The sequence below is a fragment of the Pristiophorus japonicus genome, chromosome 24 (assembly GCF_044704955.1).
Source record: "Pristiophorus japonicus isolate sPriJap1 chromosome 24, sPriJap1.hap1, whole genome shotgun sequence".
In the NCBI taxonomy this organism is placed as follows: domain Eukaryota; kingdom Metazoa; phylum Chordata; class Chondrichthyes; family Pristiophoridae; genus Pristiophorus; species Pristiophorus japonicus.
In genome coordinates, this window is record NC_092000.1 from 10267405 (window position 1) to 10294617 (window position 27213).

The 27213-nt window shown below is 43.2% G+C and overlaps 1 protein-coding gene across 2 annotated transcripts in view; it reads left to right on the plus strand.

Annotated features, from left to right (window-relative positions):
• The window catches only part of LOC139237921 (MHC class II regulatory factor RFX1-like), a 152743-nt gene that overhangs the window by 41068 nt on the left and 84462 nt on the right, over nt 1-27213 (plus strand). For both annotated transcript variants that reach the window (XM_070867218.1, XM_070867220.1), the window contains exon 3: nt 26429-26538. In XM_070867218.1, the coding sequence (XP_070723319.1) occupies nt 26429-26538 (110 nt within the window). The remainder of the gene's footprint in view (nt 1-26428; nt 26539-27213) is intronic.

A 27213-nucleotide genomic window follows, 5' to 3' on the forward strand; every position in this document is an offset into this window, starting at 1 on the left:
CTAGGTCATGTAAGCTGAGGTCAGGTCTAATTTTGAAAAAAGTTTGCTACTGGATAGCGTCGCAAAGAGGTCCTCCGCTCTCGGTTGCGGGTACTGGTCTTGGAGTGACACCCGATTGATGGTGGCCTTGTAATCACCACATATCCTGACCGACCATCTAGCTCCATTGATACTGGGATGCTGTTGAGGAGCACTTTTATCATTATCGGTGGCCTCCTGGTGTATGAACTGTATATGTGCTCCATGTGAACTCGCTGAACTTCAGCTTCCAGTGATTTCCCCCAGTGTCCATTTGGCCTCGTAGGGCTTACATCAGGCCCGTCCTCCTCGCACATCAACCTGGCTGCAGGGTTCCTGCACATACACGCCAAGTGACCGCTGACGTTGGAAACAAAAGGTCCATTACCAGTCGATCGTCTCTGACTGTCTCTGTAACTGTCCTTAAACGCACCATTGACAGGTATTGATGGCCCCATTACTGGCCGCATTGTCCCCTGCAATGGCATGAATCGCCGTTCGGCTGGCCATTGTCTCTGTTGAATTCCCCCTTTGGGTTCGACTACATGCTCGGGCATGTTCGATTGCCCCTGTCTGCCTGGAGAACTGTGCCGTGTTAACAATGTTAACTCCCTGTCCATTTGCTGCATTTAAACCAAATTTTTGTCAAACATCATTCTGGTCTCTTCCTCCCCTGAGATAAATGTCTGGGCCATCAAAGCCGCCGTTTCCAGGGTCAATCAGTTTCCTGAAAACCCCAGCGTGCCCGATGCCCTCAATAAAAAAAAGTCTCGCAGCATCTCCGCTCTGCATGCATCTGGGAACTTACATAGGCTCGCCAGTCGCCGGAGGTCTGCCACGTAGTCTGGAACGCTTTGCCCTTCTCACCGCCGGTAGTGTAAAACCAGTGTCTTGCCATGTGCATGCTGCTCGGCGGTTTAAAGTGTTCCCCGATCAACTTACTGAGCTCTTCAAAAGTCTTGTCCGCCGGCTTCTCTGGCGGTAGAAGGTCCTTCATCAGGGAGTACGTCCTGGATCCACAAACCGTCAGGAGATGAGCCCTGCGTTTGTCGGCCGAATCCTGTCCCAGCCATTCTTTAGTGATGAAACTTTTCTGTAGGGGGCACAGCCTCAAAATACGGGGGAGCCAATTTAAAACCGAGTTGAGAAGGAATTTCTTCTCCCAGAGGGTTGTGAATCTGTGGAATTCTCTGCCCAAGGAAGCAGTTGAGGCTAGCTCATTGAATGTATTCAAGTCACAGATAGATCGATTTTTAACCAATAAGGGAATTATGGGTTACGGGGAGCGGGCGGGTAAGTGGAGTTGAGTCCACGGCCAGATCAGCTATGTTGAATGGCGGAGCAGGCTCGAGGGGCTAGATGGTCTACTCCTGTTCCTACTCCTGTTCCTAATTCTTATGTTCTTAATGTTCTTATGTAGGTCAGTTTATACATGGATTACAATGACAGTTGAATACATGACAGTAGGGTCCCTGTAAAGGCACAAAAGAATGATGAAATTATGGGAGTAGGTGATTTGCACCATTAATTATACCACCCCATATTTTCCTGAGACTTTTGCACAACTCTGTCATTACCTTCACCAAAAATATCATCATCATCATCATCATCATCATCATCATCATCATAGGCAGTCCCTCGGAATCGAGGAAGACTTGTTTCCACTCCTGAAGTGAGTTCAGCCACCTTCTTTGGTGGCTGAACAGTCCAATACGAGAGCCACAGATTCTGTCACAGGTAGGACAGATAGTCGTTGAGGCAAGGGGTTGGGTGGGACAGGTTTGCCGCTGCCTCCGCTTGGTTTCTGCATGCTCTCGGCATTGAGACTCGAGATGCTCAGCTCCCTCCCAAGATGTACTTCCTCCACTTAGGGTGATCTTGGGCCAGGGACTCCCAGGTGTCAGTGGAGATGTCGCACTTTATCAGGGAGGCTTTGAGGGTGTCCTTGTATAGATGTAAAACAATAGGATTTTATTAATTTATAATAACTCTGCTCCAATTAAAATCAATGGTGAACACAATTGTCCTGCACTTAAGTCAGTTTTCATGCCACTACCACTTAGACTTAAAAATAATGGTCTACGTGGCCTAGCAGCAGCATGATTTATTGCTCCAAGACCGTGTTTAAACTCCCAGTTGTTAAAAGTGTTATTACTGTGGAAAGAATAAAGCAGTAGGATTTTATTAATTTATAATATAGTGACTTGGAGTGGCCCAAATTCATAGATCACACACAACAGTGAAACTGACAAAAATCTTGAAACTCAAAAAGGGACTAAAGTTTATTTAAGAAATTACACTTCTAGTAACCAAAATCCGCCCACAGCTCCAGTCGGTGAATGTGCCATCATGTCAGCTCAATTCGTACTGTGTGCCTGTGCTGTCTGCGATGCATTCTATTTAGAAAACTAGCAAAATTTGGGGCAAGTTAGTAACATAGAAACATAGAAAATAGGTGCAGGAGCAGGCCATTCAGCCCTTCTAGCCTGCACCGCATTCAATGAGTTCATGGCTGAACATGCAACTTCAGTACCCCATTCCTGCTTTCTCGCCATAACCCTTGATCCCCCGAGTAGTAAGGACTTCATCTAACTCCCTTTTGAATATATTTAGTGAATTGGCCTCAACTACTTTCTGTGGTAGAGAATTCCACAGGTTCATCACTCTCTGGGTGAAGAAGTTTCTCCTCATCTCGGTCCTAAATGGCTTACCCCTTATCCTCAGACTGTGACCCCTGGTTCTGGACTTCCCCAACATTGGGAACATTCTTCCTGCATCTAACCTGTCTAAACCCGTCAGAATTTTAAACGTTTCCATGAGGTCCCCTCTCATTCTTCTGAACTCCAGTGAATACAAGCCCAGTTGATCCAGTCTTTCTTGATAGGTCAGTCCCGCCATCCCGGGAATCAGTCTGGTGAATCTTCGCTGCACTCCCTCAATAGCAAGAATGTCCTTCCTCAAGTCAGGAGACCAAAACTGTACACAATACTCCAGGTGTGGCCTCACCAAGGCCCTGTACAACTGTAGCAACACCTCCCTGCCCCTGTATTCAAATCCCCTCGCTATGAAGGCCAACATGCCATTTGCTTTCTTAACCGCCTGCTGTACCTGCATGCTAACCTTCAATGACTGATGTACCATGACACCCAGGTCTCGTTGCACCTTCCCTTTTCCTAATCTGTCACCATTCAGATAATAGTCTGTCTCTCTGTTTTTACCACCAAAGTGGATAACCTCACATTTATCCACATTATACTTCATTTGCCATGCATTTGCCCACTCACCTAACCTATCCAAGTCACTCTGCAGCCTCATAGCATCCTCCTCGCAGCTCACACTGCCACCCAACTTAGTGTCATCCGCAAATTTGGAGATACTGCATTTAATCCCCTCGTCTAAATCATTAATGTACAATGTAAACAGCTGGGACCCCAGCACAGAACCTTGCGGCACCCCACTAGTCACTGCCTGCCATTCTGAAAAGTACCCGTTTACTCCTACACTTTGCTTCCTGTCTGACAACCAGTTCTCAATCCACGTCAGCACACTACCCCCAATCCCATGTGCTTTAACTTTGCACATTAATCTCTTGTGTGGGACCTTGTCGAAAGCCTTCTGAAAGTCCAAATATACCACATCAACTGGTTCTCCTTTGTCCACTTTACTGGAAACATCCTCAAAAAATTCCAGAAGATTTGTCAAGCATGATTTCCCTTTCACAAATCCATGCTGACTTGGACCTATCATGTCACCATTTTCCAGATGCACTGCTATGACATCCTTAATAATTGATTCCATCATTTTACCCACTACCGATGTCAGGCTGACCGGTCTATAATTCCCTGTTTTCTCTCTCCCTCCTTTTTTAAAAAGTGGGGTTACATTGGCTACCCTCCACTCCATAGGAACTGATCCAGAGTAACAGCAAGATTGGAGCATTAGACATGGATAGGGAATTGGTTAGGAGGTAGGAGACACAAGTAGGGATAAAGTGTATGTACTCCATTTGGCAGGATGTGACTAGTGGTTTTCCCCAGTGGTCTGTACAGGGGCTTCAGCTTTTCACTGTATTTATAAATGACTTGGATGAAGGAATCTAAAGCGTAGATCTATTTTTGCTAACGACACTAAGAAGGCTGGAATATAAAAGGGTGGAAGTTATGTTACAGTCATATAAAGCTCTGGTTAGATCCTATTTATGGTACAGGTACTGTTTCGGAATCCGGACTCGACCGCCTCGGCTTTGGCCCGACCTCCCCTCGGCCTCGGCCCGACCTCCCCCCCAGCCTCAGTTCCCTCAGCCTCGGCCCCACCTTTCTCAACCCCCACCCCTTTGCCTCGGCCCCGGCCCGACCTCCCCCCTTCCCCCGGCCTCAGCCCCACCTCTCCTCCCCTCCCCCCCCCTACCTCGGCCCCGACCCGACCTTGCCTCCGTTCCACCTCTCTTTCCCCCCCCCCCCCCCCCCCCCCGGCCTTTACCTCGGTCTCGGCCCAACCTCTTCCCCCCCCCCCCCGCCCTCCTTACCGCGACCCGACCTTCTCCCCCCCCCCCCCACCACAACCCCCCCCTTGCCTCGGCTCGACCTTCCCCCCCCCCCCTTACTTTAGCCTTGCACCCCCCACCCCACCACCACCACCACCAGGCCTTTCCAGACGTGTGATGTCGGAAAGACTTTCCGAAGTCCGGAAATGCACAAATCTGGGTTCAGGCGTTTCCAGATTCGGGACATCATAAAGACGTTCCGAAGTCTGAAAATACATAGAATCCGGAGTGGTCTCGGTCCTGAGGCTCCCAGATTCTCGACGCTGTACCTGTACTGCATTCTGTTCTTATCGCAACTTAGGAAGGATATATTGACCTTGTACCGCAGATTCACCAGAGTGATACCTGGGCTAAAAGGGTTAAATTATGAGGACAGGTTGCATAGAGTAGACTTCTATTCCCTTGAGTATAGAGGATTAAGGGGCGATCTATTTAAGATAACAAAAGAGTAGATCGATGGCGTCTATTTTCTCTGGTGAGGAGTCCAGGACAAGGAGGCATAAAATGAGAGCTTGGTGATGTCAGGAAGCACTTCTGCACATAAAGGGTAGTGGAAATCTGAAATGCTCTTTTCCACCCACCCCCCCCCCCCCCCCCCTGCCCCCGCAAAAAAAGCTGTTGATCAATTAAAAATTTCAAAACTGTGATTAATAGATTTCTGTTAGGCAAGGGCATTAAGGGTTACCTAACCAAGGTGGGTGGATGGAGTTAAGATACAGATCAGCCATGATCTAACTGAGTGGTGGAACAAGGTCTCGGGACTGAATAGCCCATTCCCGTTCCTATGTCAGCGAGATTTACGGTGCCAATCTTGCTGTTGCAGGAAATTCTGGGCCTTTCATTTCCTCAACCAATGGACCATAAACCTCTTGACTGAAATGTTGCAGCTAGGGCAGTGAAATAGTGCAGTTAGGAGATGGGAGTTTGCACAATTTTGATCCAGGATTCTTCTGGATGGATTAGGATGCTTGTAACCTTACAAATGATCCATTTAATATTATTTCACTGCTTTGCATCTAATGGAGTTTTTAGTAGGTGAAATATCAAAGCCCCCAAAAAAGACATTGGACTCGATTTTAACCCCCATGCCCTGCTCCGCTCCTATTTCTTGTGTTTTTCCGCTTCCCCAGTTCAACCATGCCATTCATAGAAACATAGAAAATAGGTGCAGGAGCAGGCCATTCGGCCCTTTGAGCCTGCACCGCCATTCAATATGATCATGACTGATCATGCAACTTCAGTACCCCAATCCCACTTTCTCTCCATACCCCCTGATCCCATCTAACTCCCTCTTGAATATATCCAATGAACTGGACTCCACAACTTTCTGTGGTAGAGAATTCCACAGGTTCACCACTCTCTGGGTGAAAAAGTTTCTCCTCATCTCAGTCCTATATGGCTTACCCCTTATCCTTAGACTGTGACCCGTGGTTCTGGACTTCCCCAACATCAAAAACATTCTTCCTGCATCTAACCTGTCCAGTCCCATCATAATTTTATATGTTTCTATGAGATCCCCTCTCATTCTTCTAAATTCCAGTGAGTATAAGCCTAGCCGATCCAGTCTTTCTTCATATGTCAGTCCTGCCATCCCAGGAATTAGTCTGGTGAACCTTCGCTGCACTCCCTCAATACTAAGCACGTCCTTCCTCAGATTAGGAGACCAAAACTGCACACAATACTCAAGGTGTGGTCTCACCAAGGCCCTGTACAACTGCAGTAAGACCTCTGCTCCGATACTCAAATCCTCTCGCTGTGAAGGCCAGCTTGCCATTTGCTTTCTTTACTGCCTGCTGTACCTGCATGCCTTCCTTCAGTGACTGATGTACCATGACACCCAGGTCTCGTTGCACCTCCCCTTTTACTAATCTGTCACCGTTCAGATAATCTGCCTTCCTGTTTTTGCCACCAAAGTGGATAACCTCACATTTATCCACATTATACTGCATCTGCCATGCATTTGCCTATTCACCTAACCTGTCCAAGTCACTCTGCAGCCTCTTAGCATCCTCCTCAGAGCTCTCACTGCCACTCAGCTTAGTGTCATCTGCAAACTTGGAGATATTACATTCAATTCCTTCATCTAAATCATTAATGTATATTGTAAAGAGCTGAGGTCCCAGCACTGACCTTGCGGCACCCCACTAGTCACTGCCTGCCATTCTGAAAAGGACCCGTTTATTCCCACTCTTTGCTTCCTGTCTGCCAACCAGTTCTCTATCCATGTCAATATATTACCCCCAATACCATGTGCTTTAATTTTGCACAGTAATCTCTTATGTGGGACCTTGTCATAAGCCTTTTGAAAGTCCAAATAAAACACATTCACTGGTTCTCCCTTATCCACTCTACTAGTTACATCCTCAAAAAACTCTAGAAGATCTGTCAAGCATGATTTCTCTTTCATAAATCCATGCTGACTTGGACCGATCCTATCACTGCTTTCCAAATGCGCTGCTATTACATCTTTAGTAATTGATTCCAGCATTTTCCCCACCACTGATGTCAGGCTAACCGGTCTATAATTTCCTGTTTTCTCTCCCTCCTATTTTAAAAAGTGGGGTAACATTAGCTACCCTCCAATCCATAGGTACTGATCAAGAATCCATGGAATTTTGGAAAATGACTACCAATGCATCTACTATTTCTAGGGCCACTTCCTTAAGTACTCTGGGATGCAGACTATCAGGCCCTGGGGATTTATCGGCCTTCAGTCCCAACAGTTTCCCTAACACCATTTCCTGACTAATAAGGATTTCCATTAGTTCCTCCTTCCCGCTAGACTCTCGGTCCCCTAGTATTTTCGGGAGGTTATTCGTGTCTTCTTTAGTGAAGACAGAACCAAAATATTTGTTCAATTGATCTTCCATTTTCTTGTTCCCCATTATGAATTCACCTGAATCTGACTGCAAGGGGCCTACATTAGTCTTCATTAATCTTTTTCTCTTCACATATCTGTAGAAGCTTTTGCAGTCAGTTTTTATGTTCCCTGCAAGCTTACTCTCATACTCTATTTTCCTCCTCCTAATTAAACCCTTAGTCCTCCTCTGCTGAATTCTAAATTTCTCACAGTCCTCAGGTTTGCTGCTTTTTCTGGCCAATTTATATGCCTCTTCCTTGGATTTAACACTATCCCTAATTTCCCTTGTTAGCCACGGTTGAGCCATCTTTCTTGTTTTTTTTTAACGTCAGACAGGGATGTACAATAGTTGTAATTCATCCATGTGATTTTTAAATGTCTGCCATTGCCTATCCACCGTCAACCCTTTAAGTATCATTCGCCCGTCTATCCTAGCCAAGTCACGTCTCATACCATCGAAGTTTCCTTTCTTTAAATTCAGGACCCGAGTCTCTGAATTAACTGTGTCGCTCTCCATCTTAATGAATAATTCTACCATATTATGGTCACTCTTCCCCAAGGGGCCACACACGACCAGATTGCTAATTAATCCTTTCTCGTTACACAAGACCCTGTCTAGTATGGCCTGCTCTCTAGTTGGTTCCTCGACCTAGTGGTCTGGAAAACTATCCCTTATACACTCCAGGAAATCCTCCTCCACAGTATTGCTACCAGTTTGGTTAGCCCAATCAATATATAGGTTAAAGTCGCCCATGATAACTGCTGTATCCTTCAGGGACAGGCATCCACCCCAATCCCCCGTAGCAACAGCAGTCGTACTAATTGGTCTCATCAGTCACCTGAGAACTCATTTTAGTGTGGAAGCAAGTCATCCTCGACTCCGGGGGACTGCCTAAGAAGAAGAAAAGACCATCCTGCAGAGAATTTGATCATCACATTATAGGTATGATGAATAATACCTTTTCTCCAAAGTAGATTTATTAAAACTCTACAAATCCTAAATTTTAGAGGGAACAATACACAGTAAGAACCTGTCAGAAAAGCCAAATGCACACAACCCTTGAACACCTCATTAAACGAAAAACATGATTATTCTGTAGAGTTTGAAAATGTGATGTTCGTGATAAGAAACAAGACAAACCTCTGAGTCATACTGTGAGGTTGGGTTTCCAAGGTCTGTCTTGGATACATAAGCTGAAGCTCTGTGAATTGGCAGTGAAGTTGCATGAAGCACAGTAATGGAGCCCTTGTCCGTGAAGAAATCAATGTCCAATCGTGATCATTTTTGTATCATGATCATGGCTCCACGTAAGTAAAGCGTTTGTATATGCAACTTGTGTCTTTCTAGAATATCGCTGGTATATCATGACACCATGCATGTCAAAATATGAGAACTTTGCTTTCTGTTTGTGAAAATTTTAGGTTTTCCTTTAAAACAATGTGATTCTTTAAATATTTTTTTAAAGCAAATAAAATTCTCAATTTAATAACTAAATCCAAAGTTACTGACTTTCAAAATCAGTTCATTAAAATAATGGCAACAAGATTTTTTTTCCAAGGAGTTTTGTATGTAGGACATCCATACTTAGCTGTAGTTGGATATTGCACTGATTCTTGAGAATTTATTTTATGACCTGTTGCAGTGATAGATGTCTTATATAATCAAAATTTCTATTTATGTACAAATTTTTAGTTCTTTTTAGGGTAATGAATTATTTTGAACCACTGATTTACAGAGAACATGATCTGAATGATGAGATTAAATATTTGTCCAGTTCCATACGATATCAGGCCAGCTCTCGAGTAGAAGACAAAGAAAGTGGTTATTTTGATTTCTGCTGATGGAAGTTGTTAACCAGTTCTGGCAGTGGACATTTCACTTTTGTAAATGTGATAATGGTCTTCCACAGATTATATGTTTAATCTGTATCAGTATAAAAGAAAGCTAGATTTAGAAAAATAAGTAATTCAGACATTATTGCTGGAAACTAATTTTCCAGCAATTCTTCATAAATGCACCTTTAAGGAACAGGGAGAAGTGTCACTTTGTTTTATTTAATGATTATCATTGTTATCCTAAAGACAAAAATAAAAAACCTCAAAGCACCTGACATATGATGACTTTTAATTTGTTCTTGGTATGTGGGTGACACTGGCAAGGCAATATTTACTTTCCGTCCCGAGTTCCCCTGAGGGCATGTTAAGCATCAACTATGTAGTGTGGGACTGGAGTCACATGTACACCAGACCAGGTAGTGGTGATAGGCTCCCTTCCTTGAAAACATTAATGAACTAGTGGGTTTTTATATCAATTAGGCAGTTTTCTTGGTCCTTTTTTTGTGGTAATATTATATAAGCAATTGGGGTAGGCATTTTACACACAGCAAGAGCCCACGATAAAAGTTTGCATTTATATAATGTCTTTCATGTAGAATCATAGAAATTTATGGCACAGAAGGAGGCCATTCGGCCTATTGTGTCTGTGCCGGCTGGAAAAGAGCTATCCAGCCTAATCCCACTTTCCAGCTCATGGTCCGTAACGTTGTAGGTTACGGCACTTCAAATGGATATCCAAGTACTTTTTAAATGCGATGAGGATTTTTGCCTCTACAAAATGTCTCAATACACGTTGCAGTTTAGGACTGGAGAGAGGGTTTAGAAGGGGAAATCTGAAGGTTTGAGTGAAAAGATGGGTTTTTAAAGGAGGAGAAATAAGTAGAGAGAAAAGGGGTTTAGGGAGGGAGCTCCAGAAATCACAGCACAAACAATGGGATAAATGAACAATTCATCTCTTTTTGCATTTCTGATTGAGCAAAAAATGTTGGTGAGGAAACTTGGAGAACTTCTTGCTCTTGTTTAAATATTAGCATGGCATCTTTAATATTCACTGGAGCAGTCAGGTGAGATCTCAGTTAAAGGATAGTATGGGCCCAAGTTTCGGGCCGCGCCTAAAACAGCGCAGCCCCGACCTGGACGCCCATTTTTCGCGCCACAAAGTGCGCCTAAAAAAAACTTCCAGATTCTCCGGCTCCCTGCTGGTCCTCTGGCCCTCGGCGCGACACAGCACGAGAAGTGGGGGGCGGAGCTAGGTCCCTGCGCTGAAAACAGTGCCGGGACCGCTGCACATGCGCGCTACAGTGGGCGCCCATGTGCAGTAGCACCAGGCGCCCAAAACTGTGTGGGTGGGGCCCGAAGCACGCAGCCACTAGCCCTGGCCGAATGGCCTCACTGGGGCTGCATGCATAAGGCTGCCTCCCACGCCCAGCTCCTGCTTCCTCCCGACCCGACTCGACTCCCGCTCCCCCCCGCCCCGGACCCAACCCGACCCCCCGGACTGGACCCAACCCGCATTCCCCCCTCCCCCCGACCCGAACCGAACCGACCTCCCTCCCACCACCCCACCGACCCCCACCCGGACCTGACCTCCCTCCCCCCGCCCCCGACACGAACCTCCCTCCCTCCTCCCCCCCCCCCCCCAGACACTGACAGAAACACACTGTGGGGGCGGGGGGGGGGGGGATCCCAGCACGCTGTTGGAGGGCTCCCGGTGCTGCAGTCAGTAAGTAGAAAATGTTTTATTTATTGATTTTTAAAAAAAAAATTATTTCTTATTAATTTTTTTTGATTGATTTATTGATTGATTTATTGATGTTTTTATCATTTATTATTGATGATGGCTCTTTATTTGTAAAACTGAAGTATTTAATGTTTGTAAACTTCCCTTTAACCCCCCACCCCCCGCCCCCCATTCCCTACGCCTGATTTGTAACCTACGCCTGATTTTCTAAAGTGTAGACAAGGTTTTTTCGAACGTACAAAAATCTTTACTTACTCCATTCTAAGTTAGTTTGGAGTAAGTTTTCACTGCCGAAACTTTGAAAACAGGCGTAAGTGGCCGGATACGCCCCCTTTTGAAAAAAATATTCTGTTCCAAAGTGAAACTGTTCTAACTGACTAGAACTGGAGCAAACTAAATGCCGAGAATTTGAATTTCTAAGATACTCCGTTCTACACCAGTTGCTCCAAAAAATCAGGAGCAACTGAGGCCGAAACTTGGGCCCATTAACACTGCAGCACTCCCTCAGTACTGCATTGGATATGCCACTTCTAGAGTGGGCCTTGAACCCAGAAACCTCTGATTCCAAGACAAGAGTGCTAACAACTGAGCCAAGCTACAACTAATATAGGTTCTATGACATTAAAAAGAAAAAGAAACTGCAAGTACTTAAAATCTGAAATAAGAAACCAAAAATTCTGGAAATACATAGCAGATCCATCAGTATTTGAAAAGAAAAAAAAGACGGGTTAGGATTTGGGTTTTGACACAAGGTTTATAATCAAATCAGATGCTGATGAATCTGTGGTACATTTTCTACTTTTTATTTCCGATTCTAGGAGGCTGCATTTTACCGTAACTAAATGTATCAATTACTGTAGCTCCATAAGTGTTAAAATAATCTCCTTCAAAATTGAAATATAAAAGATATTACATCCAAATTAAATTAGTGTTTGAAAAAGGTGAATCCAGCTGTAATTTTCTGATTCAGTTTTTTAATATATATATATATATATATATATGCTAGAAGGTGTAAATTTAGCAGAGTTCTATTTTATCCTTTCTTTAAACAGCACTAATCTCAAGTTGTATCGTCTTGGATTTCTTTTAAATTCCCAAACCCTATTTTAACCTTTTCCACCGATTTTTATTTTGTTCTCTACCACTGAAGGTAGGTAAGTATCTAGTTCCCAGGCTTCTGTCAATGCGCCCTGAAAATTGCCAGTAGGGGAGGTGAGCAAGACAATCCAGTTAGGTTCAGTTTCTGCTTTTTGTATCCCTCCCATTGGGAAAGTATGGCACTTCTAGTCATTGTTTCTGACTGAGACTAGCAACTCACTGTTTACAAAGCAGATAATAACTTTATAATAAATTCATGGACAGTCTCTTTTCAGTGAAATTATTTTAAATCAACATCTTTTTAGGTGGGTGGAAGAAGAACTTGCATATAGCACCTTTCACGACCTCTGGCGGTCCTAAAGTACTTTTTGAAGTTCAGTTACTGTAGGGAAACTTGGCAGCCAATTTGCAAAGTCCCACAAACAGTAACTGACTAGATTATCTGTTTTAGTAATGTTGGTTTACGAATAAATATTGGCCAGACCACTGGGAGATCCCCCTAGCTCTTCTGCATGCACCTGAGAGGGCAGATGGGCCTCGGGTTTAATGTCTCATCCAAAGGATGGCACCACCAGTACTGCGCTGAAGTGTCAGCCTGGATTATGTGCTCAGGTCTCTGTAAAAGAAAGAAAGACTTGCATTTATATAACGCCTTTCATGACAACTGGACGTCTCAAAGCGTTTTACAGCTAATTAAGTACTTATTGAAGTGTAGTCACTGTTGTAATGTGGGTAATGAAACTTGAACCCACAACCTTCTGACTCAAGGTGAAAGTGCTGCCACTCAGTCAAGGCTAACATTCAAGTGTACAACTAGTTTGTTACAAATAGCAGTTTGTGTATTTAAACATTTGATCCTACACAATGCAATTTTTTAACACTAGTAAATTGCCCATTGTGCTGTAAACAGTCAGTTGAGATATATATTGGAGGGAGCAGCGTGCGGCAGCCCAGCCCGGAAATCTGCGCGGTCCCAGCCTGCAAGACCATCAGCAGGCCGGGGCCATTGGAGGGAGCAGCGTGCAGTGGCATATCACTGCAGGGAGCAGCGCGTGCTGCTGCAGGAGGGCGACGGCTGTGAAGCTGATTGCAGTGTGGGCAAGCACAGCAGGAGGGACGAAGGAGCGGCAAGAGTTTGTAGATGGTAGTGACCTGGGCCTAGGAGAGGAATAAGTTTGGGGCTCAGAAGAGGCGAGGGCACAGGGGCAGCATGGGCCAGCACCACACTGCGATATGTGCACTCTAGGTCCGTGCAGCAGCGCTGGTCTCCAGTCGTCTTGGGTAATCCTTGCCATTGGACCAAGACCTAGCTCTGTCAAGCCCATGTGGTGTGCAACGGCCACCACATGTTAATAAAAATCCACGCACAGGCATCTTCCACCTTTCAAGATGTAGTTCGGGATCTGGAATATTAGTTCGGGATCTGGAACATTGAAACGCCTGTGAACTCATCCCTTTTTGATGTGGAAGCAAGTCATCCTCACTTCGAGGGACTGCCTATGATATATTCAGAAACTCGCTCCACTGAGCCAAATAGTGGCGAGATCCTGAAATTACATTGTGACAGTTGATATAGCAAAATTGAATGGGAAATGTTGATAAAGCAATTTACAATGATAAACGATGACAGAAAGTGTGATCAAAACTATGATAACAAAAGTAAGGTTTTTGCACAGTAATTGTATGCTTTACACAAGATCTTTTAGAATAACGTGATTCTTGCATTGTATGTTACTAAAGAATAATATTTAGTCTCTGCAGTTATTGCTGCAACTCTTGTATGGATATAGGCATGCTTCCAGTTTGCCCTTGAAATCCTGATGTAAGTATATCTCTTGTTAGCTGAGTCACAGACAACTGTGGCATTGGGAGTCAGAAAGTAGTGTGAGCACCTTCCCTGCTAGATGCACGGCCATGACAGGGCGAAGAATAAATGGGTAAACAGCTTAACAAATATAACTCTAATTTAGAAGAAACTGCTTCTTGTAGCAGATTGGGTACATTTTTGGATAACAAATGAATTTGAGATCAATACTCGAGAGGTGTTAAAGATGTGTATAGTAACATACTCAAAGTTGAAAATCCATTTGTTCACAGAATAACAACTGCTTGGCTTTCAAGGAAGAGGAATTACACAAAGGAAAAAAAAACTCAAGGAAACCAAAATAGAGGAAAAGTGAGATACTCACTGAAAGAAAAAAATTGCAATTAAAAATTAATTGCTGGCTAGCTGGATTTTCATGTGGCTTCCAATCTAAGGCTTACCATATATTTAAATATTTACTACTGGATAGCCCATACCACTGGTATGATGTGCATTAAACATTGTAATCGTTATTATACTATACAAAACAAAAACTGTGATTAGTGATTCAGAATTAGCAATGGTGACTTTACCAACCTGTGTGTTGCCAGCATAATATAGATTTGTTGTGAAAAGAGGTGTTACAACTCAGTAAAGAAAGAACTTTCATGTATATAGTGCCTTTCTTGACTTCAGGATATCCCAAAACGCTTTCACATCCATTGAACTACTGTTGTAATGCAAGACATGCAATGTGCAATGTAATGGACAACCAATTTGTAGGGAACAATGTCCCACAGACCAATGAGATAATGACCAGATAATCTGTTTTTCATGATGTTGGTTGAGGTATAAAGATTGGTCAGGACACTGGGGATAATTCCCCTGCTTTCCTCAAAATAGTGCCATGGAATCTTTTACATCCATCTGAGAGGGAAGATTCTCAAAAGTTTAACATCTCAACCAAAGACTGTGCCTCAAACAGAGCACTCCCTCAGTACTGCACTAAAGTATCAAGTAGATTTTGTGCTCAAGTCTCCTGGAGTAAGACTTCAACCCCATAATAAGTAAAAAGAGAAAATAAAACTCTACTCAGATTCTTGCCTCAGATGTCTTCATGGAGACATGCAGATTACAAATGCTGTTGTACTTACACATTTTCACTTAAAAAAACACTGACTAATTTGTGTAAAGCAAATAACTTTTGAGCAAGAGTTGGCAGAACAATAAAATGGCAGTCGTCCTTCTTTGTGTACACTGCTCACATATTGTGTGTTTGAAACATTCGGTGGATGGGAATATTTTTGGCTAATTCTTACTTAATGTAATTTATCCAATATCATTATATGTGGAGTACTATACATATGATGAATTGCAAGTATTTCTGTGGGTAATAGTGTTCATCACCTAAAGAATAAGATCAGTGGATGACTATTATTTCTTTTACATTTTTCCTCCCCAGTTTTCTACCCTCCTCTTTGCTTCTGAAGGGACTATCTGCTAGCTGGGTATGGTTTCTTGGGGCCATTTGACCTCTTATACCTCACCCAAGTAGTCATTATTCAATTGTGAGCTTTGGTAGGTTATTTAACTCTGGAGCCATCACAACTGAGTCCTAGGGGCTGAAATTCAGGGTCTTAAAGAGACCTGTTAATGCCTGTTTGCGGCGGCCATTCTTAAAAGTAGAATGGCTGCTGCTCTGGGGTCAATTGGCCGACCCAACCTAAATTTAGGTCGGGAATTTTTCGGCCTAGACCCGATCCTGCCCGATTCTGCTGACCACCGAAAGCGAATCATCAGGGGTTGCACCGCCAATTTTATTAAACAAAAATACTTACCTTCCGATATTCAGGTCGATCCCCCGCCATGCAGAGTCCCTGACAGATTTTTCTGTCATTGCACCCTCTGCAGAGTGAGTGCGGTGCGGCGGCCCTTAAAGAGGAGAGCCCATTGCCGCAGCAGTAATGTAAAAAAAAATTGCCGGCCGACTTCCCAATCGGCCGGCAAATTACTGCCCCCAGGTTCGGCCGGGCCGCCAACAGGCAGCCTGGCACCCTCTCTTGGGTGCCAGGCCGCTGGCCTGACCGAAACCCTCCCTGGTGGCCCAGAAGATTTAAAATAACAGAATCTCTCCCCTTTAACGGAGGGAAGAGAGCGTGGTGACGCAAATGTGCTGTCCGACCGATTTTCAGCCAGTCAACCTAGCTTTAAGTCTATGGCCAGCCCCATTTCAAGTCATTTCCTGTGGCACTTTGAAAAAATTTCAAAGTCCTGAAAATGGCTCTTCCGACCGCATCGCCGCTCCCAGCTTGTAAATACCACTCTCAAAATCATAAGTGCGGCAGCTTTCTGGCACACCTGAATTTCAGCCCCCTATTCCTGCGCATATTCTTCACACCTAGATTCATCTAATTTATCTCACTGCTTTTTGTGTGCCTTGCTATGTGCAAATTAGTTGCTGCGTTTCCTTAAGTTATAACAGTAACTCCACTTCAAAAAGTACTTCATTGGCTGTGTACTGCCCCAGCTATGTCATCATAGATTGGGAATCAAACCCTGGACTTTGTACAGCTCAGCTGTTTGCTGGCTAAACTTACTGAGCAATAGGGAAGAGCTTAAATTATGGCCTGGATTTAGCTCTCAGCAGCGAAGGAACAGCTTTTGCTGTTCACCTCACGTACAATTGCCCACAGATTTTTAGCAGGGTTGTCATTGAGGAGCTCCACGAATCCAGTGCCTGTTTCAATTGGGCGATCTCTACAGGGAAACTGACGTCTATGAACAGGAAAAAGCAATGGCAAGGCTCTTCAACCAATCAGATTGAAGTATCCTCGCAGTCTAAACCAGGAAATATAAATTACATTTAAATCATATACAGAAAGCAAAATAAATATTGGGAAATACAGTTTGGATTAAGGGAGAGAGATAAAAGAGAGACAAGCAGAAAAATAACGCCAAAAATTAATTTGAATTTAAAAAAAAAATCTGCAACACTAATTTTCTTTTGAGAGAATGAGACTCCACACTTGTAAAATTAACTTTTTGTGGCCAGAGAGATTGTTCAGCAGTAATTATAATTTATTATGCCGTTAAAAATTCACTCACTCCTCAGTGTAGCAGCCCTAACTTTTTCAGTGTTTTTTTGTGCGGAAATAGTGGGTAATCACCCCAAGTTCACACCATTACAGTGATTTCAGTGCCGAGTCTATTCGGTGAGGACTGCAACAGCGCACCCTGTGGAGTAGCAGGGTATCTCTGACAGCAACTTCTAGATATCTGCATTTAATTGCTCATGTTTGGACGCCAGGAATTGCTGTCAGATTTACCCTGTAATGCCGGCGAATGCTGAGTCTCACCATTATTATTGTAACAAAATTCTGCCGATTAGTTTCTATTGACACTACACCAAGCCCTGGCACAGATGCTGTATATTTTTGTGCAGTATTCAGTTATATAAGTGACTGGAAAGTGTTTTTTTTAAGCTGGCAAGCTCTGTTTATTAGGAATATTGTATAATAACCTAACTTGGGATTTTAGTTTTACCATTGTGAGAAATCTTTCCTAGTAATTGCACCACCTACATTTTAAATTGTACATCTGATATTGGTTACGTGCAATAATGTTTAAAGCTGTACTTCACTGAACCTATTCTGTGTAATAAATTGAAAGATTAGTAAGAGCGCTCTAACCTCTGAGTCAGAAGGTTGTGGATTGAATTCCAGAGTCCCATTCCAGAGACTCGAGCTCATAATCCAGGCTAACATTCAAGTGTAGTACTGAGGGATTGAGGCGCTATATAAATGCAAGTCTTATTTTTTATTATATTAGAACCAATATATTATGTCTAAAATGTTATCAAAACTATTTCAAGGAGGTCGGGTCCAGTTTCTGACACAGATTCTTTATGAATAAGTGGAATAAATAAACAACACAAGAAGATGGCACATTGCTGTTCCAGCAAGCATTATCATGAGTTGATGATTTTCCCATATACTGGTTTGTAGACATCAATTATCTTATCAGGTAGAATTTTGATGTTTCCTTACAGGAAGGGAGTGAAAATCATGAGGTGATTTGCCCCAGGCTGTTCTTTTACACGCACTAAGAGCTCAATCAAGAATAAATCATTGAGAGCAAGTTATTTTGGAATGATACAGCACAGAAGGCGGCCATTTGGCCCCTCGTGCCTGTGCCTGCTCTTTGGTAGAATGATCCAATTAGTCCCTCTCCCTTGCTCTTTCCCCATAGCCCTGTAAATTTCTTTCCCTTCAAGTATTTATCCAATTCCCATTTCAAAGTTACTATTGCATTTGCTTCCACCACCTCTTCAGGCAGTGCATTCCAGATCAAAGCAATTCGTGTGTAAAAAAAAGTTTCCTAATGTCACCTTCAGTTCTTTTGCCAATTACCTTAAGTCTGTGTCCTCTTGTTATCAATCCTTTGGAATTGGAAACCGTTTCTCCTTATTTACTCTATCAAAACCCTTCATGATTTTGAACACCTCTATCAATCTCCTCTTAGCCTTTCTCTGGTCTAAGGAGAACAATCCCAGCTTCTCGACTCTACTGAAGTTCCTCATCCCTGGTAACATTCTTATAAGTCTCTTCTGCACTCTTTCTAAGGCCTTGACATCCATCCTAAAGTGTGGTGCCCAGTATTGAACACAATACTCCAGCTGAGGCCTAACAAGTGTTATAAAGGTGGAGCATAACTTCCTTGCTTTTGTACTCTATGCCTCAATTAACAAAGCCAAGGAACCTAAATGCTGCTTGTCCTGCCACCTTCAAAAATTTGTGTACATACATTCTCGCACTCCCTCAGCACTGCACTGGAAAGTCAGCAAGATTTTTTGTGCTGAAGTCCCTGGAGTGGGACTTGAACCCACAACCTCTGACTCTGAGGCGAGAGTGCTACCCACTGAGCCACAGCTTATAGCACTGTAACATAATTAACTTTGGATTTAAACTGATTTAGATTCGTTTTAAATACAGAACATGCCAAATAACTGAAAATAATAGTTTTACAAAACAATAGAAATTATTTGCTTTAAAACAGCAGCTCCTTGTGAATACTTTATAATCTCTTTAGATAATGAAATGACACTAATAGTGTAATGGACTTCAATGTCCCTTACTGTTTTGCAGTATTAATAGGTATAGTTTAGATTGTTGAAGTTTGAGTCGCTGTCCAAGGCTCTTCTCTTTGCATATCTTGCACAGCTGAGCTGACTCCAATTGCTTGATCTCTCGAGTGGCTTTTACAAAATTTCAGAACTCAGATGTGATATTTCAGAATGATATATTCACAGAGCACAGCACATACAGCTTTCTAACATGGCAGGCAGCTCTCTCAGAAGCCTCTGGAACATGTCTGGTTCTGTTTATTATTAACTCTGTAGTTGCAGTACACAATACGTCCACATCCACAGTGTGGAGCTACAAGCATTACAAGCTCACAGACATTACACTTCTCCCTCCTTAATGAAGAAACATCACAAACATCATACATAACTTGCATGTTTATACATAACACAGAATATAGACTTGTTTTTTTCCATATTTACAAATTTAACTTAACCACTTGTTTTCTGTTTCGAAAAGGATACCTTCGCTCTCGAACAGAACCTTCCAAACATGGTGTCGAATTTACACTCATTCAAGGCTCATCCTGAGGAACGATTTCCTCCACGGAATTTCCTTGATTTTCATTTGAACTCACTCTAACTTCAGACTCTTTGTTTTCCTGACTCGGACTCAGATTTACATTCAGATTTTCTCTTGGATTTGTTTCCAGTACACTAGATGTAGGATATGCTACTGGTATATCAAAACTATCTGATGTCAGAAATAATTGAATCATTTCCACCTTCAACTCCTTCCATGTCTGTAGGTAAAATATGATTATTATGAAGAAACCTAACCTGTCCATAATCAAACAACTAGACCAAATATGTGCGAGGGCCACATATCTTCACCACTCTTCCTAGTAACCACTTTAACCATTTATGGTGATGGTTCTTCACTCTCACCTTCTAGTTTAATTTCACACTTCTCTCTTTTACTCTACCTCTATCCTGATTCTCTTTCTGTCTTAATTGTGTCTCTTCTACGGGCTGTGCCAAATTTGGCTTTAACAACGAAAATCTGGTTCGTGGCTGTCGTTTGAGAAATAACTCTGCTGGCGTTCTACCAGTAGTTGTGTGAGGAGTATTACGATATGTAATTAGAAAATTAGCCAATTAGCAAATTAACCAAAATTAGTCGTTTCTTTGGATTTGGATCTAACATTTGTTTCATGAGGGCACTTTATACAATTTGTACAGTGCGCTCTGCTGCACCATTCGAAGCAGGGGGTATGGTGGAACCTTGGTATGTTTCACACCATTTTTGCTCGTGAACGGTGCAAATTCTTCTGAACGAAATTGTGGTCCATTATCCGAAACAATTTCTTCAGGGAGGCCAAATGAAAAAAATAAACTTTGCAAAATGTCTAATGTTTTCTTTGTTGTTATTTTCCACATTGGAAACACCTCAACCCACTTCGAATGGCTATCAATCACAATGAACAATTGTTGTCCTTCTAGCTCAGCAAAATCAATATGTAGCCTTTGCCACACCCTGGGAGGCCATTTCCATGGCTGTAATGGTATTGATAGTGATTGCTTGCTTACCGATTGACACGTCGTACACTGATTCACAATGTACTCTATATCTTTATCAAGACCTGGCCACCATAAATAACTGCGTGCAAAACTCTTGGTCAAGCACATTCCCAGGTGCTGGTTATGGAGGTTTCCTAATAATTTGGACCTGAATTTATTTTGTATAACCACTCTTGCACCCCACATTATACAATCTTTATCCACTGATAATTCATTCCTACGAATGAAGAATGGATGAATATCTTTGTCTGATACCTGGTTTGGCCATCCATTTGCAATATAATCATTCACCTTTGACATCACTGGGTCACGTTTGGTTGCTCTACCAATCTCTTCAGCTGTGACTGGCAGTTCATCAATGAATGAAAAATAAAACACTTCTTCCCTATCGGGTGTAACTTGTGATGGGGAAGGCAATCTAGACATTGCATCAGCATTATTGTGATCAGCTGATCGTCTGTATTCATATGTATATGCTGACAAAATCAAAGCCCATCTCTGCATTCAGGCTGCAGCTAATGTTGGAACTGGGGACTTTGGATGGAGGATTGCTATTAGGGGCTTATGGTCTGTAATGATGATAACTTACGACCATACAAGTATTTGTGAAACTTCTTGACCCCAAAAATTAATGCCAAAGCTTCCCTTTCAATTTGCGCATAATTACTCTCACTGGCACTGAGTGTGTGTGAAGCAAAAGCAATTGGTCTCTCATCCCCACTACGTGATACATGAGAGATCACTGCCTCAACTCCATACGGAGAGGCATCACATGCTAGCTTAATCTCCTTAGATATGTCATTGTGAACTAACATGGTGCTCTCTACCAATTTGCTTTTACACTCCTTGAATGCTGTATCACATTCTTTTGACCACTTCCAATGGACCTGTTTTTTCAATAGTTCATTCAGTGGATGTAATACTGTAGCCAAATTTGGTAAGAACTCCCCATAATAGTTCAAAAGACCCAAAAATGAACGAAGTTCAGTGACATTCTTGGGAGTGGGTGCATTTCTGATTGCATCCAGCTTTCCCATGGTTGGATGTAAACCATCTAAGTACTCCACTGAGTTTTTAAATAACTCACACTTGCGAGCAGACACTCGTACTCTGTGCTTCTCTAGCCGTTTGTGGACTTCATTCAATATGTTATGAATTTGCCTATTTGGTACTGAAATTAGTATGTCATCAAATAACATATTACCTCTTGAATACCTTGCAAAATCTGGTTCATCACCCCTTGGAATATGGCAGGGGCGGAAGACCCTCCAAACGGTAGCCTATTAAATTGATACAGGCCTAGATGAATATTTATAGTCAAGCATATCTTGGACTCCTCATCTAGTTCAAGCTGTAAGTAGGCATTCATAAGATCCAGTTTTGAGAAGATCTGACCACCTGTCAGTTTTGAGAACAAATCTTCTATATTCGGCAATGTATTGGGGACATTACCCTCTAGAACCTGGTTTACGGTTATTTTATAATCACCACACAATCTTACCTTACCATCGGACTTAGGTACAACAACAATGGGTGTAGCCCAATTACATCGATCTATCTTACAAATAATGTTCTCAGTCTCTAGTCTTTTGAGTTCTAGTTCAACTTTCTCCTTGAGTGCATATGGTACGGAACGTGGCTTGTAGAAAACCGATCTAGCATCCTTCTGTACCCTGACACTTGCCTTGAAGCCTTTGATCGGACTGCCCGTTTCGCAGAACACCTTCGGATACTTCTTGATAACCTCATCCGTTGATGCAAATCTCGCTTCCACCCGGAAAATCTCACTCCAATCCAGCATCAGTGAACTCAACCAATTTCTTTCTAGTAAGGCAGGCTTGTCTCCTTTCACTACTATTAGAGGCAAGTTCTGGAATTGATCCTTGTATTTCACCGGTATGGTGATACGACCTACCACAGGAATTTTTTCTCCCGAGTAGTCTCGCAGCTCCATCTTGGCTTTCTCCAATGGGAACTCAAGCAATTTGTCGAGGTATAGCGACTCCGGTACTACACTCACAGATGCACCCGTGTTAATTTCCATTGATATCTTGAATCCCGCAACGTCTATGTGGATTTTGATACTTTCTGAATCGCTGTCCGTTAACCTCGTGCTCCTGATGACATGTAACTCTAACATCTCCTCGTCCTGTTGTTCTTCTTCCATACTATGTAGTCTCTGGGGATTTCTACTCATAGCTTTGAATGCTGGACTCATAGTTTTGAACGCTGATTTACCCTTCAGTCGGCATGCCTTTGCAAGATGCCCAGTCTTTCTGCAGAAGAAAAACTCTGTCTTCACATATGGACAACTTTGAGCAATGTGTTGTCCAGGCACGTATAGCACGACTTCGCCGCTCTGTTAGAATTTCCAGTTTCTGAGACTTTGGGCCCCCACCGCCTTTTACTTTGAATCTGCAGGCGATTCACCTCGGTTGACTGACGACCGTAATTATTATGCAATTCTCGGGAATATTGATCGGCCATGCCCATCGACCTCGCTGTCTGACAAGCAATCTCAAAAGTCAAGTCATCCGTCGTCAATAACTTTTTTCTGATCGCATCATTTTTCACCCCACAAACAAAACGATCCTGCAATGGGCGGTTTTGAAAGTTTCCAAAATTACAGTGAATAGATAGCTTTTTTTAATGCTACAATGTAATCACTGATATTTCCATCAGACTTTTGATTCCGTATCCCGAAACGATAGCTTTTAGCAATTTCTAACGGTTTGGGGTTATAGTGCTGCTCCAGCTTCGTTAAAATCTCTAAGCTTTGTGTCCTTTGGCTTGGCAGGCACAAGCAGATTTATCAGTGTTTCATACAATGCCAGACCAGCTTCCAATAAGAAGATTGCTCTCTTACGTTCCAATATCACCTGATTCTGACTGCATTCTCTGGAACTTCGATTATGCTATTTGCAGTGAAATACATTTCTAGCCGATCCACATACGCTTTAAAATGTTCCCGATCGTGTCTATATTCACCCAAATGTCCCATTACACCTGCGAGTGCTGCCATTTTAATTTCTAGCTGCTCACACAGTGTGCTGTATTTTACCTCGGATTTTGTAGTTTTTTCCAAAGTCAGAAGCTTCCAAAGTCTCTCTGTCGGCTGACTGAATCCTTCACCAACAAAATTTCAGCTTTAATTCATCCGAAAAATCCCATCCTCGTTGTCAAATGTGATATATTCACAGAGCACAGCACACACAGCTTTCTAACATGGCAGGCAGCTCTCTTGGAAGCCTCAGGAACATGCCTGGTTCTGTTTATTATTAACTCTGTAATTGCAGTACACAATACGTCCACATCCACAGTGTGGAGCTACAAACATTACAAGCTCACAGACATTACAAGAGTGAATGTTTAAGCAGACATACAGGCTCACTCAGTGTTGGGCCTTGCAGATCACTTGATTTCTTCAGCAGGTGAGCACTAGACAAATGATGTGATCTTTCAATTCTGTCACTAAGGGCTCAATTTCCCCCCAAAGCTTTTTTTTTGCGTACTTGAAGAGTTACTCCCATTTTTTGGGGGGCCTAAGTGCGCCCCAAAAAATGTTCCAAGTTTCCCCGTTTGATTTCTTCATTTTGGCGCAGCCTAACCCGTCCTTTAGTTTTGGGGATGGAGCCTAGATCTGCACCAAAAAGATCGGGTTGCCACGGTAACCAGGGATTTACCGCCATAAAAATTTTTAGGTCCCTCCCCCACCACCCCCCCAGTCCCGTACCTAGCGCTGGCCGAGTGGCCTCCTCCCTTCCGGTCTCGCACCTAGCCCTGACCGACTGGCCTCCTCCCTCCCGGTCCCACACCTAGCCCTGGCCGAGTGGCCTCCTCCCTCCCGGTTCTGCACCTAGCCCTGGCCGAGTGGCCTCCTCCCTCCCGGTCTCGCACCTAGCCCTGACCGACTGGCCTCCTCCCTCCCGGTCCCACACCTAGCCCTGGCCGAGTGGCCTCCTCCCTTCCAGTCCCGCACCTATCACTGGCCGAGTGGCCTCCTTCCCGGTCCCATACCTAGCCCTGGCCCCGCATCTAGCCCTGGCCGAGTGGCCTCCTCCCTCCCGGTTCTGCACCTAGCCCTGGCTGAGTGGCCTCCTCCCTCCCGGTCCCGTACCTAGCCCTGGCTGAGTGGCCTCCTCCCTCCTGGTCTCGCAACTAGCCCTGGCCGAATGCCCCCCCCCGTCCGCTCCCTCGCACCTAGCCCTGACCCCTGACTGAGTGGCCACCCATCCCAGGCCGAACGGCCTCCCAGTCCCGGTCCCTGTACCTATCCCAGGCCGAATGGCCTCCTCCCAGTCGCACTCCCCCGCACCTATCCCAGGCCAAATGGCCTCCTCCCACCTAGTCCCCGCACCCAACTATACCCGAAAGGCTTCCCCCACCCCCTTTCTCCCCCTCTTTCTTACCTCTGCTGCTGCTGCTGCTGTCTGGGCATCTGCTGCACTTACCTGCGCCGATTTCCTTAACTCTCGAGAAGGTTTTTCTAGAGAGGCCACATACGCTGGCCTAAGAAGAACTAGAGTAACTCTCAACTGGCGAAACTTGCCTAACTGGCCAGAAGTGGCACGGGTGACAGGTTATGCCCCCTTTGGCTGAAAAAAAAAGTACCTAAAAAAATTCATAACTAACTGAGTTATGCTGGTGCAAATTGATTGGGAAACTTGTTTTTTTTTTTAACTTAGGCCAAAAAAAGCTGCCTGTGCCAAAAAAAACAGTGCAAATCACTGGGAAAAATTGAGCCCGAAGTGTCAGCTATGGCTCAGTGGGTAGCACACGCGCCTCTGAGTCAGAAGGTTGTGGGTTCAAGTCCCACTGCAGGGACTTGAGCACAAAAATCTACACTAACACTCCAGTGCCATGCTTGGGAGTGCTGCACCATCGGAGGTGCCGTCTTTTGGATGAGATGTTCAACCGAGGCCTCGTCTGCTCTCTCAGGTGGGCGTTATTTTGAAGAATGATCCCCGAAATGGCCCAGTAAGCAGTATTCCCTATCCGGTTCCTAGCTAGGAGGGAATTGGGCAGTCATAGTCTGGATGAAGGTGTTTTGAATCCCTATATGTGTAGTGGACAAGAGAATTTAAAACAGGGTTTGAACACAGCGATTGTCTGGGATCTGGCAGTGCCTATATGAGAGGGTGTCCCTGGAATTAGAATCTGTAATGTTGCTGCCATTATTGTATAATCTGAAACTTAGTGACGACTTATATCCCCCAGCCAGTCCTTACAGACCCTAATTCAGAGTCTGGGCAATCAAACATAAAATAATCAGATTGGTTATGGGCTTAGCAGCAGCCAATGAGTTTGTTTGAATCAAACAGAATTGTCACATGATTACTGTTGGCCAATGTGATTGATTTCATGATTTCAAGTAAATTTTAATTATGTAATATATTCTTGAAATTTAATGACATCATAGTAGGAGCTAACTTCCTTAAATTGATGCAGTTTTACTTTGTTTTTAAAAGGTAGACCACAGTTGATAAATGTTATGCATTTAAAGTCAATCTCTTGCCTATTGGCATACTTAATCCTGTTAAAACTGTGTGTAGTTATTGAAGTTTGTACCTTAGACCTCATTGATAAAATCATGCTGCTGCTGTCTTCAAATTTACTCTTTTTTAGTAAATGATATCCTGGTTTGAATAGGTAAAGCAAAAAGCACGGCTAAGGTTCAGAATGAGACTGCATTGGAACAGTGAATAGCGAGTAGAATGTGTAAAATAAAATGAGCAGTAGAACTGAAGATGTTCCTGTAATATTATAAACTACTAAAATCATTGTTATTTTAATTTTTTTAAAATCCAATGTCAGTTTTTCACATGTAAAAACAGAAATTATTAAGAGTTGTTACTGTTTTTGTTTAGAAGCAAACATGAGGCCAACTGAGACAGGCTCAGATTCCAGCTCCTCTTCAGCTGGTGCGCAGTCTGGAGTGCCGACGCAGGTTGTACAGCAGGTTCAGGCATCGCAGCAGGTGAGTGAACAGCAGGTAACAGTGCAGTGAATCATATATCTACATATATTGTTGAATATCTTGTGTAACTTATAAATCTTCCCTACTCAGCCAACAAAATAATCAAAAAGTACTTTAATGTATTTTTTTCTTCTTAAAGATTATATTCTGTCCTTGTGAGGGATTTGCCATTATTGTTTTATGTCATTAGTGTGGAATACCTTTGGCTGCCGTCAATGCTGTTGAATGGTAGAAGGCACAATTCAAGCCAGAGTGAGCCATACAATTCTCGCACTTTGTACCTTTAATCAATTAAAATAACAACACATCTCTGTATAAATAGGATTATAAGCAATCTAGTATGAGCTGCATTTCTATTAAATGTTATTGATGGATTAACAACTTGTTCATGGTAATGCACTCCATGACTTTTTTTGACTACTTTAGTAAATCACTATGTTTTATTTTTGCCCCCACCGTACTATCTGTACTCTGTACCATTCCCCAGCTGAGAAGTTAAGTAGGAGACCAAATTACAATTGCTATCTGTTCAACCTAGTAAATAGCCACTAGGCATTGCATGAGAGCAGTTCAAGATGATTTATACTCTGATTTTTGTTTTGTCTGTGGAGAAAGAGCTTGTTTCAACTCTTACTTTCCCACCATGGCACAAGTAAAAAAAATGCAAAATCACCA